This window comes from Euprymna scolopes, chromosome 4 (assembly GCF_053919585.1).
Source record: "Euprymna scolopes isolate OS-2025 chromosome 4, ASM5391958v1, whole genome shotgun sequence".
NCBI lineage: Eukaryota > Metazoa > Mollusca > Cephalopoda > Sepiida > Sepiolidae > Euprymna > Euprymna scolopes.
In genome coordinates, this window is record NC_136485.1 from 94,086,077 (window position 1) to 94,099,648 (window position 13,572).

General features: G+C 35.4%; 1 protein-coding gene across 6 annotated transcripts in view; it reads right to left on the bottom strand.

Annotated features, from left to right (window-relative positions):
- The window catches only part of LOC145268864 (sorting nexin-25-like), a 631,480-nt gene that overhangs the window by 343,794 nt on the left and 274,114 nt on the right, over positions 1 to 13,572 (bottom strand). For 3 of the 6 annotated variants that reach the window (XM_080124584.1, XM_080124583.1, XM_080124581.1), the window contains exon 7: positions 10,326 to 10,411. In XM_080124584.1, the coding sequence (XP_079980710.1) occupies positions 10,326 to 10,411 (86 nt within the window). The remainder of the gene's footprint in view (positions 1 to 10,325; positions 10,412 to 13,572) is intronic. The other 3 variants (XM_080124587.1, XM_080124586.1, XM_080124588.1) reach the window with 1 other exon arrangement.

Here is a 13,572-nt window from a genome sequence, read left to right on the forward strand (position 1 = left end):
AAGTAATACATTTGAGACATTACAAACACACCAATCACAAAACACACATTTCATCATTTTTCACTTTTCTTGGATGTTACTAATTTCAACAATCATTTTTAATGATATTACCCACATATTCAACCGACTCTTACTAAAATATTAAATTTAAGACTATATCTGGGCTGTTCATTTCGTTATAAATCATGTTTCATGAGTTACCCAACATTATCGCCCACCTCTTACTAAAATAATACATTTGAGGCATTGTCTGGGCTGTCTATTTCATTACTAACACACTAATAAAATTACTCACATGTCATCATTTTTCATAATTCTTGGATATTTTACTAATTTCGATAATCATTTTTCTTGATTTAACACTAACTATAGCCCAGGTTTACTAAAATAATAACTTTAATACATCATCATGGCTTTCTATTTCATTAAGAGCACACCAAACAAATAACTCAAATTTACTCACTTTTCATAATTCTTGGATATGTTACTAATTTTACGATCATTTTTATCATGTAACCCACATAATTAACCCCCTCTTACTAAAATAATCACTTCCAGACTATATATGGGCTGTTTATTTCATTATAAACACATATAGCTTACATTTAATCACTTTTCATATTTCTTGGGTATGTTGCTCATTTCGACAATCGTTTTTCATGATTTAACCCACATAATCCCCTTCCTCTTACTACAATAATAACTTTGAGACATTGTCTGGCTGGGTTTTTTTTTCATTACAAACACACCAATCAAATAACTCGCAGTTCATCATTTTTCATAATTCTTGGATTTCTTACTTATTTGGACAATAATTTTTCATGATTTTACAACATAATCGCCCCATCTTCCTATATAAGGTATTCTGTTATCACAAATATCCACCTATCTCATCCGACCCCCCCCCCATATTCTACTAGGAAACCACCCACCTATCTCATCCAATCCAAGGCAATGTCGGGTATTTTGCTAATACGTATATCCACCTTTCTTATCCAATCACCGGCAATGCTTGATATTCTGCTAACGGAGGTCACTTACATGTTAAAACAATGATTGTATACTATTCTAATGGTATTCAACAATGAAGCTACATCCCAGGGAGGTCTCTTGCATAATCTAATGGTAGTCGACAAATAAGTTACATTTAGGGGAGGTCACACGCATATTATAACAATGATTCTATATTTATGTAATGATATTACGCATTGCTTAACTTTCGTGATCTGCATAAGTCTTGGTTAATCCCAAGTAGTCACCCATCCTAGAATGACCAGACTACATATTGCTTAACTTTCGTGATCTGCATAAGTCATTTGGTAATCCCAAGTAGTCACCCATCCTAGAATGGCCAGACTATGTATTGCTTAACGTTCGTGATCTGCTTAAGTCATTTGGTCATCCCAAGAAATCACACATCCTAGAATGACCAGACTATGTATTGCTTAACTTTCGTGATTCCCAAGAAGTCACCCATCCTTGAATGGGAAGACTATGTATTGCTTAACTTTCGTGATCTGCATAAGTCATTTAGTAATCCCACGTAGTCACCCACGCTATAATGACCAGACTACATATTGCTTAACTTTCGTGATCTGCATAAATCCTATTGTAATCACAAGTAGTCACCCATCCTAGAATGACCAGACTATGTATTTCTTAACTTTCGTGATCTGCATAAGTAATTTAGTACTCCCAAGTAGTCACCCATCCTAGAATGACCAGACTACGTATTGCTTAACTTTCATGATCTTCATAAGTCATTTGGTAATCCCAAATAGTCACTCATCAGAGAATGACCGGACTCCATATTGCTTAACTTTCATAATCTACATAAGTCATTTGGTAATCCCATATAGTCACCCATCCTAGAATGACCAGACTATGTATTGCTTAACTTTCGTGATGTATATAAGTCATTTAGAAATCCCAAGTAGTCACCCACTCTAGAATGACCAGACTATGTATTGCTTAACTTTTGTGATCTACAAAAGTCATTGGGTAATCCCAAGTAGTCAACCATCCTAGAATTGCCAGACTATGTATTTCTTAACTTTTGTGATCTACAAAAGTCATTGGGTAATCCCAAGTAGTCAACCATCCTAGAATGACCAGACTATGTATTGCTAAACTTTCGTGATCTCCATAAGTCATTGGGGTAATCCCAAATAGTCACCCACTCTAGAATGACCAGATTATGTATTGCTTAACTTTCGTGATCTGCATAAGTCATTTGGTAATCCTAAGTAAGTCACCCATCCTAGAATGACCAGACTATGTATTGCTTAACTTCCGTGATCTGCAAAAAAATTTGGTACTCCCATGTAGTCACCCATCCTAGTATGACCAGACTATGTATTGCTAAACCTTCGTGATCTGCATAAGTCATATAGAAATCCCAAGTAGTCACCCATCCTAGAATGACCACACTATGTATTGCTTAACTTTCGTGATCTGCATAAGTCCTGTCGTAATCCCAAGTAGTCACCCATTTCGTAATCCCAAGTAGTCACCCATCCAAGAATGATCTGACTATGTATCGCTTAACTTTCGTGATCTGCATAAGTAATTTAGTACTCCCAAGTAGTCACCACTCCTAGAATGACCAGACTATGTATTGCTTAACTTTTGTCTTAAATCATTTGATAATCCCAAGTAGTCACCCATGCTAGAATGACCAGACTATGTATTGCTTAACTTTCGTGATATGCATAAGTCATTTGGTACTCAAAAGTAGTCACTCATCCTAGAATTGCCAGACTATGTATTGCTTAACTTTTGTGATCTGCATAAGTCATGTCGTATTCCCAAGTAGTCACCCATCCTAGAATGACCAGACTATGTAATGCTTAACTTTCGTGATCTGCATAAGTCATTTGGTAATCCGTATTAACTTTTGCGATCTGTATAAGTCATTTGGTAATCCGTATTAACTTTCGCGATCTGTATAAGTCATTTGGTAATCCCAAATAGTCATCTATGCTTGAATGACCAGACTATGTATTGCTTAACTTTTGTGATCTGCATAAGTCTTTTAGTAATCCCAAGTAGTCAGCCATCCTTGAATGACCAGATTACATATTGCTAACATTTAAAATTATCAAATCGGCCTATAATCCACAAGCACCTTCAAAATTGTCAAATCGGACCTATAATGAACAAGCACCACCAAAATTTTTCAAATCAGACCTATACTGCACAAGTACCTTCAAAATTGTCGAATCGGACCTATACTTCACCTATATCATGCAATCCCAGGCGATACTTGGTATTCTGCTAGTACACATCCACCGGTTGTTCTGCTAGCGCATATACACCTATTTTATCCAATCCTGGGCTATGCCGGGTATTTTGCTAGTACAGATACCCACCTATGTACCATCCCGGGCGACGCTGGGCATTTGGCTAGTACATATATCAACCAATTTTTTCCAATCCCAGGCGTCGCTGATTGTTCTTGTAATCCCAGGCCATGCCGGGTAATCAGCTAGTATATATGCCATGTTAGTGCTATGTCACGGGCGACGCTGGGTATTTTGCTCGTACATATGCACCAATTCTGTCCAATACGCATCTTTTTTTTTACTTGGTCTTTTGGCTTAGATCAAAGTGTAGTATCTGTTCTCAGAAATAAAGCGGTTTCATCTTTCGCCCCCTCCTCCCATTAACTCATAATATGCCTCTCACCTTCCTCATAAATATATAATACACATTTTTTTTTACTTGGTCTTTTTTGCTAAGATCAAAGTATAGTATCTGTTCTTAGAATTAAAGCGGTTTCATCCTTCTCCCCCCACCCCCACTAAGAAAATAAGGAGAGAACCAAACGTCAATCGAAAATAAGGAGGGCCTTCTAAATAATAATGTTTTTAGTTCAGCTGTGATTTTTGAAATATGACATCTAAATATGAGGGAGGTCACTTACATATTATAACAATGATTGTATATTAATCTTAATGAATTCGACAATGAAGCTACACTCAAGGGAGATCACTTGCATATTATAACAATGATTGTATATTAATCTAATGGAATCTGATAATGAAGCTACATCCAAGGGAGGGTCACTTGCATATTGTAACATATATACTGCGCAAGCACCTTCTAAATTTTTCAAATCAGACCTATAATGCACAAGCACCTTCAAAATTTTCACATTGGACATATACTGCACAAGCACCTTCTAAATTTTTCAAATTGGACCTATACTGCACAAGCACCATCTAAATTTTTCAAATCGGACCTATAGTGCACAAGCCCCTTCAAAATTGTCAAATGGGACCTATACTGCACAAGCACCTTCAAAATTGTCAAATGGGACCTATACTGCACAAGCACCTTCAAAATTGTCAAATCGGCCTATAATACACAAGCACCTTCAAAATTGTCAAATCGGACCTATAATGAACAAGCACCATCAAAATTTTTCAAATCGAACCTATACTGCACAAGCACCTTCAAAATTGTCGAATCGGACCTATACTTCACCTATATCATACAATTACAGGCGACACTTGGTATTCTGCTAGTACACATCCACCTATGTCATACAATCCAGGGCAACGCCGGTTGTTTTGCTAGTGCATATACACCTACTTTATCCAATCCTGGGCGATGCCGGGTATTTTGCTAGTACAGATACCCACCTATGTAATCCATCCCGTGCGACACTGGGCATTTGGCTAGTACATACATCAACCAATTTTTTCCAATCCCAGGCGTCGACGAGTGTTCTTCCAATGCCATGCCGGGTAATCAGCTAGTATATATGTCGTGCTAGTGCTATGTCATTCTATTACAGGCGACGCTCTGTATTTTGCTCCTACATATGCACCAACTCATGCCCTGTCCCTTCCTCCCTCTCTCCAATACGCATCTTTTTTTTTTTGATCTGCATAAGTCATTTGGTAATCCCAAGTCACCCATCCTAAAATGACCAGACTATGTATTGCTTAACTTTCGTGATCGGCATAAGTCATTTGGTAATCCCAAGTAGTCACCCATCCTGGAATGACCAGACTATGTATTGCTTAACTTTCGTGATCTGCATAAGTCATTTGGTAATCCCAAGTAGTAACCCATCCTAGAATGACCAGACTATGTATTGCTTAACTTTTGTGATCTGCATTAATGTTGGGTAATCCCAAGTAGTCACCCATCCTAGAATGGCCAGACTATGTATTGCTTTACTTTCGTGATCTGCATTTTGACTACTGGACCTTGGAGAGACAAAATGGTAATTGATATTCATTAATTTATCTCAAGAACTTATCAAGTTTCTTTCGGAAATTAATATTAAAATGTATTCCTTATTAAATATAATATTTTCTTTTACAATTTTCACAGTGTTTAATAAAGCTATATACATCAGTTGAAGCGTCACTCTTTTCCTCGAAACCGGCCGGTAGTTACAAGAAGAATAGTAATAAAATTAGTTTATAAAAAAAGAATAAATTCAATCATGTATTGTTTAAATGATTGTTTTTCTCATGAGATAAATAATTATTTCGTTAGAAAGATATGCCTGGAATATGCACATCAAATGAAATTCTAAAAAATCAATCTATTACTGATACTTGAAAACTGCTGCGAAAATCTTTTGTTATCAATTAGCTAAAATGTTCATTTAACATCTGCACATCCTCAAACACATAAGCAATAGAAAGCAAATATACTTTTATGTTTCAATATGATATTCAAATTTTAACATAGAAATCACTCCAGACAAAGCATCAAGCCACTTGACAAAAGAGCAAACAAGAACAAAAATTGATTTATGTAAAGACAGGAGATGCCTTGAAAAGACCAAGGCTATAGGTAGAAGGAAAACAGTCAACAGGAAAAGATTTCCACAAGTCTGCTGTTTTTGGAAAGAAGTTAGTGGACTAGCAAGCTGCATGAGGTATGTATGAGGTTTGAAATAACCAATCTACGAGTCAAACAAGCTGGAATAAAGAAAGCTGAAAATAGATGAGGCAGTTCTGAAGAACACATGTCACTAGTATCTATAAAACCGACCGAGACTATCACATCTGTGAGGGAAAGGGTGCAGAAAAGAGGAGTGGGGCCAATCAAATTATAGTTTCTGCACCTAATCAAGAATCCTAGAATCATGGGAATGAGATTCACCAGGCAAAATATGACAACATGCGCTGATAATAGATTTGTAGAGATAGACAATAGAATCAGATGTAAGAAAGTGTTTGTAGCGAAAAAGAGAACCGACTTTACAAGAAATAGAAAGAGCAATACATCTAATATATGAATCTCAAGAAGGATTTGATGAGAAAGATCAAAACATTTCTGAGTTGATTTCTTCTCAAGAGCAGCGCTATCCATGAGAATCTCAAGAAAAGAGACACATGAGCTGAGTTTTAACAGGATTAAACAAAACATTTTGTACTCCAATCCACAACTGAACACAGGCTAACTTCTAGATCAGCTGCATATTTCAACTGATTCAGGGAAGATAGATGAGCATTAGCATGAGAATGAGTATCATCAGCATAGATTTTAATCTTATGAAGAGCTGTGAGGAACACTAGCATAGGAAAAAAGGAGGAGACATCATCCAGGGTTACTCACAAGCTTTGGTCAGAAAAAGTAAAAACCTAATAATGTGATTGTGAAGAACCTCACCATCAACACCCTGATGTTTGTGTAGAAGACCAGAATGCTACACGCTTTCAAACGCCTTCAAAATGTCAAGCTAAATGACCTTACCCTAAATTATCCATAACCAACAGATCCGCTCAGAAATAACAGTTTAAAAAATCAACTGCTGAACAAAAAGCCAAACTAAACATTACTAAAAAACTTTTAAAAAATTAAAAAAAAAATGAACAAGCTTGCTACTGATTGAGCCTTCAAAAACTTTGCTAATAACAAAGAGAAAACTAATAGGAAGATAGTTGGGTCAGACCAATCACTAGCATTTTAAAGACAGCAACAACAGAGAAGATGAGATAGAGTTGTAATGAAAAATAAAGACCTTTTAAGATATTAGAAAGGTTTTATTCAACATAAAATTCAGCAGGTACAACAACATGGTCGGTAACGAACGACTAAGCTGGGAAAAGGCGCCAATTTCGTTCTATTTGTAAACATCTGGTGCGCATGTGCACTAGCGCTCTAAACTCACAACACTCTCCACCACATTTTATTTATATTTCGGGTTACAGGTGATCTTCCTTCTCCTTTTTGTAGCTTCTGGAAGAAATTTGAAAACGCCCTTCTTCGAGTCAGACTGTTGCTGCTGCTCTTCTATTTCTAAACACTTTGTTTTGTCAACTGAAGAGAAAGACTCTCCATTTGGTGAGGTATTATTCTTTGGGGTCTCCTGTTGATCAATCAACTCTGGTTCGCGGATGTTTGATGGAGTAGTAGAATCTGGTGATGTACCATGATCAGGGGAGACAGGAGATTCCAAGTTTGTAGAGGAGGGGTCAGTGACAGGAGTGGGGGCTAAGTCTTCTGTTGAGACTGTTGACTGACGGCCGTCAGGGAAATGAATTCTGGCAAAGTTGGGAGTTGCAGATATTATATCTACTGGTTCCACTAGGGGATCTGACTTGTGTTGACGGACAAACTTCCTAAGGAGGGCCGGTCCTCCTTGCAGCCACTCGGGTAAGGTATATCCGGTGCCCGACCTTCTGGAAAAGTTAAACATTCTCTCGTGTGGGGTTGAGTTAGTTGCTGTACAAAGTAGCGATCGAATAGAGTGCAAAGCTATGTCGAGTACTTCATGCCAGTGACGTTCGTCCAATTGCCTGGTTTTGAGTGCAAGTTTGATCGTTTTCCAGATTGTGCCATTTACTCTCTCGCATTGTCCATTGCCGATTGGATGGTATGGAGTTGAGTGGGTAATCACAACTCCATGTTGCCAGAGAAACTCTTTTAGTTCACATGAAATAAACTGACTTCCTCGATCACTATGGATGGAATCTGGGCAGCCAAAAAAGGTAAATAAATTCTGGAGACAATTTATAACAATTTTTGTTGATATGTCCTGACATGGATAGACAAAAGGATAGCGTGAATATTCATCTACAATCACGAGTAGGTATTTGAGATTATTCGTAGATGTTTTTAGTCCCATGAAATCTATTGAAAGACGTTCAAAGGGGGATCAGGAATGGATTAATCGACCTGATGGAGGTTTGAAGAACCTTGGTTTTAGTTCAGCACATATTTGACATTCAGCGCAGGTGCGCTTAGCATCTTCCATGGAGAATGGTAGATTCTTCTGCCTCAAAAAGTGATAGAGTCTCGCTACTCCAGGATGACAAAGTGCTGCGTGCAGGTCCTTTAGTGATAATGAGCGCAAAGCAGAGCATGATCGAGAAAGGGTATGAAAAAAAATTAACAGCAACAATGGATGCTATACTGAGACCTGGTAAATTCGAAGGATCGTCAGATACAACCGCTGACGAATGGAATCATTGGTATCGTACCCTCATCAACTGCATCGACTCTCTCACAGTCGCTCATCCTCAAAATCCATCCATAAATAAATCCATTGAATAAATTGTAATAAAAAATAAAGACCTTTTAAGATATTAGAAAGGTTTTATTCAACATAAAATTCAGCAGGTACAACAACATGGTCGGTAACGAACGACTAAGCTGGGAAAAGGCGCCAATTTTGTTCTATTTATAAACATCTGGTGCGCATGCGCACTAAACTCACAACAAGAGTCATGAATCCTTTGAGAATAGGTAGACTTAGAGATTGCTTTCTTGCAGGAATTACTAGCTCTTCTGTAGCGTTGTCTAGAAGGCTCAGACGATACTAATTGAAGTAATGGCAAAAGCACAAACAGATGAAAATGCAGGAGGAGAATGAGGAATGACAAGAACTAGTCAGCAATCTCCCTAATACCATCATTTGGATAGAATCCCATGCAACATCACATCAGAAACTGCAAAGCTATCTCAATCAGCCTTCTTGTAGCTAAACATGTTTCTATAGAAGAGAATCAATAGAAGACTTTACAGAAAAATCAATCTAAACATCAACAACAGCATAATTAGAAGAACCCAAAAGAGGAGAAGAGGAAATAGAACATGAGTCAGAAACAGATTTGAGAAAAAGATAAAGTAAAGATGGTTGATGGAGGTCATTATTAGGAAAGTATATAGAGAAGGTGAAAATTTGGGAAAAGTTACGAGACAGAAAAGTTAAGAGATTTTACCAGCTAGATCAGTGTGTTAAGAGTTGGGGGAATCAGACAGAATAATGAGCATTAAAGTCACCGAAAATAGATAGAACTCGGCAGATAAATTTGCAATGCAATATCAATACTTCTGAATATAGAATCTTTAACAGGCATTGTGAGAAGGGGAATGATTAAAAAAAAAATAAATAATGGAGTGCAACAAAGCAATCTCAGATAGATAAAAGATATCTATGCGATTCAAGACTGGGGACACGTGCAAACAGGAAATTCTTGTAAAGAAAAAGCGCAAGACGATGCAAATGTGTGGAAAAATCAAAGTGGACAAGAAGAAAATAACTATATAAACATGTAGATTATTGTTATCAATAGAAGCATCCAGATTAGTCTCACAAAGAGCAAAGATATAAAAAGAGAAAGGACTGAACATCAGGAAAGTTTGACCTGAGATCTCTGATGTTACTATAAGAAATAATGTGTGTTGTGTGGATTTTTAGAAGGTAATTTAAAAAGTTACAAAAGGCAGAATCACCTTAAGACAAGTTACGTAAAAAGAGACTCTATCACTAACTTTCAATCTCCTGAACTTCAAACAGGCTAGCTAAAAAGTAAACCCTTTAAAAGCCCAATAAGTAGGGAAAGGGTTACAAGGCTGGTTGATAAAAAAGTCTCTATCTAAACTGCTTACCTACCTGACCAGAAACTGATATTTTTATTGTGACATTATTACTCTCAAACACAGCTTAAAGAGGTAAGATTGCACACGCTAGAAATCAGCCTTAGTGATTAAAGACTATATAAAACAGGTTAAGTATTATATATATAGCAATAATAAATGCTTAAAAGGAACTAATAACAACACTCCACTGAAGCTCCACAGTAAATCAGATCGTAGAAGTCTATTTCTATCCTAAACATTTGTATACACTCAAATGTGAGCTTAAACTAGCAAAAATTTGAATTTTAACTTGAAATTTCAAATTTCAAATTATTTCATATGAAACTCACCTCACAAAATAATCTTGAATTATCGTTAAATAATATTGTTAAACTATATTGTCTCTTGTTTTTCATTTCTTTTATTTTATTTATTTATTTTTCTTAGAAAAAAATTTAAAAATAAAGTCAAAGATACAAAAATGCACATCCCTTCTATTTTACCTGTACTGATGCCTTGGGATTTCTTCCAATTATTAATTGTTGTTGCTTGCATAATTTGGGTGATAATATTGTACCTAAAAATATAAAAATTATATTCAAGCATAAAATATATCAAAATTATATTCATGCATAAAATATATCAAAATTATATTCTAACTAAACAAATATATCAAAATTATATTTAAGTATAAAATATAACAAAATGACATTGAAATGTCATATCTCAAAATTATATTCAAACATTAGATATTTCAAGATTATATTTAAACATTAGATATTTCAAGATTATATTTAAACATTAGATATTTCAAGATTATATTTAAACATTAGATATTTCAAAATTATATTAAAAATCAAAATTATATTAAAAAATTACATTGAAACATAAACGTGGTGTGTCCACTCTATGGATAATAATGAACTCTTTTACTTATTATAAAGATTGAGAGAATATGTCGATCAGTGTTAACACATGGTTATGGTCTACAATTCGTGGCAGTTGGATTGACTTATAACTAGTGATGAGGCGATTCCAAAAATTTTTCCAATTCCGATTCTTTTAAATTTATAAATATTTAATTAGATTTGTTGTTTTTTGTAAATTTTAAAATTATTACATAAGACCCGCTAATTTCTGCGTATATTTTTTTCTGAAATGTTTTTCTTGTAATTGATTGGAAATTGTAAGACAACACAAGATTTATTTTGACTTTAAAACAAAGCCAGATTGTATCACTTTGTCCTTAGTGTACAACATGCTACTTGAAAGTTTTCATAAACAGTTGAAAATAGTCGACGATTGAAAGGCAAAATGAGAAAACGATGTAAGAACAAAATATTTAACAATGCCCCCTCCCATTGTTACAAACGAATAATATTCCTAATTAGAAAACCATTTTTAACATGGAGAGGGCATGGGCTTTGTTAACTATTCAGTGTCTTCTCTCTGTGAATGAAGTGAAAATTTTATTTTAATTATAAAAAATTGGTGGGTTATTAAATTGATTTGCTTTGCTGTAAAAAGAAAAACAAAAAAACTAAAACGAGATGCAAATAATAATAATAAATTTGTAGATTAACACTCTCAGCTAAATCCCCATTCCAAAATAAAATATTACTTCTATAGGTGATTACGTGTGAAACCCTTAAAAACTTAATGGAAAGAAAAGCAATCATTTTAATATTTAGTGTGGAAACTCAGTTTTGAATATAAATTTAACATAAAATAATCATCATTTCTTGAGCATTCTAATTTTTATCGATGTCAACTAAATTGTTTCCACTAACTTAAGTTCGATTGGCAATGTCATAAAACCATGCATAATCGCTTTAAAAAGTAGACATCCTCAAAATAAACACACATAATTTATCTCTAATAGAAAAAATATTTTGTTTTTAGTTAACTGCCCTAACACACTAGAATGTTTCAGAAAAAGATGCTTATTTTACATTAAATTTATATGTGAAACTGATCCTGCACTTTAAATTCCTAAATACATCGTTTTATATTTTTTATAATTATGAATGTTTATAGGCAATGTTTTTATTTAATTTTTAACAGTTACGTATAAATCGGTACATGGAAATACTGTATTCTCATGAAATTATTGGTGTTTTTTTTTCTTTTGTTTTCATTGTTTGCCAATCGCAATTATAACTTTTTGTTGCAAAAAGAAAAATTCGATTCACCATTGTTTAGGCTATTGCATGTAATCAATCTGAAAAACAGTTTCGCATATAAATTTAATGTAAAATGATGTACTCTTTCGAACCAGACAGTATTTTAAGAACAGGTAACCAATTTTGTTTGTTTTTAATTTTGTCCACGTCCATGTTCTTGGTCAAACTGCAGGATAAAATATGTCATTGTCAAAAGTCATAAAAGACACACCCTCTTCCTATTACTAACCCTAAATCTGGGTGATAATATGAAAAATAAAGCGATTACTTGTGGTTTTATGATTTTGCTGATTGGGATTTGGGGTCAGTGGTAAAAAAATTAGTTAACTGCTTTAAAGTAATTAGAATGGCGATTATTCTACATTAAATTTAGGAATTTAGGAAAATTGTGCAATGAAAAAAAGAAGGCAACGGAGGAAAGGGCAATGGAAAAACAAACATTTTGGCCAGCTTGGAAGAAAGAGCAATTATTGAATAAATATCAATTGAAAATAAATTTTAGAACAGTCCTTACAGAAGATATTGTTTTAAGAATAGGGTCCCCATCCCTCACTCCAATTTAAAAAAATATTAATATACTAATTGTTCTGTTTTGTCTTCTCAAACTCGGGAATTTTTCTGTTCAACTCGAGAATCTGCATAGAATTTCAATTGGAGGTTACATCGATTGAAACGTTAAGAAAGTGTAGTATCTGTTCTGGTGCTACACTTCACCTATTCTCTCCTCATTCAATGAAGGTGAAACCCTTCTAGACTGAGGCAATTTTTATTTTTTTTCCAACCCAGAGTGCCCCTTTTTAGAGCTGGATATTCCCCACATTAAAAAAACAGCTTTTGTCTAACTTTAATCTCTAGAAGAGGCAAGTAAATAGGAACACTCAACATGAGAACAATAGTACGAAGCGTGTTCATAACTTATACATATAGATAATGTCAGCCTATGTCACGGTAAAAAATATTGGTAACTTCATTATGTAGTAAAGCTAGCATCTATTCAATGTGCCACTTTCAGCCTCAATCACCGCCTCGATACGAGTCTGGAACTGGCTTTTCCACAAGTGCTGGTGGGGGCTCAGCGAATACTCAGCGGATGGTGCTGATCAAGCTGGCTTTGGTGTTGTGGGAGGTCATGTTCTCAACGTATAACCAAATGACGTAGTCCAGTGGGTTCATGTCGGGAGAGGAGAGATCCAGTGAGAGAAAGATACAAAGTTGTAGCAAGCCTTCTGAAACCAAGCCTGGGTCTCTTTGGACTCGTGAGCCAGCGCCGAGTCCTGCTGCAAAACTCAAGGTCTGCCAGCGGTCACCTGATTGCACCAGGAGATCACCACACTCTTCAGCACATTCTGGTACACTTTGGTGTTGACTTGCAAAACGACTTTGAAGATGTGAGGTTGCATGATGTGGCCTTCATTTGAAACCACACCAAAGACTATAACCATGGTCGGAAACTTTGTTTTCATCACTCTAGACACATACCTATTATTCACAGCAATCCAGTGATGCATTTTGAGGGCGCTGGCAATGGTCCTGTTGTCATAACTTGGATCAGTAG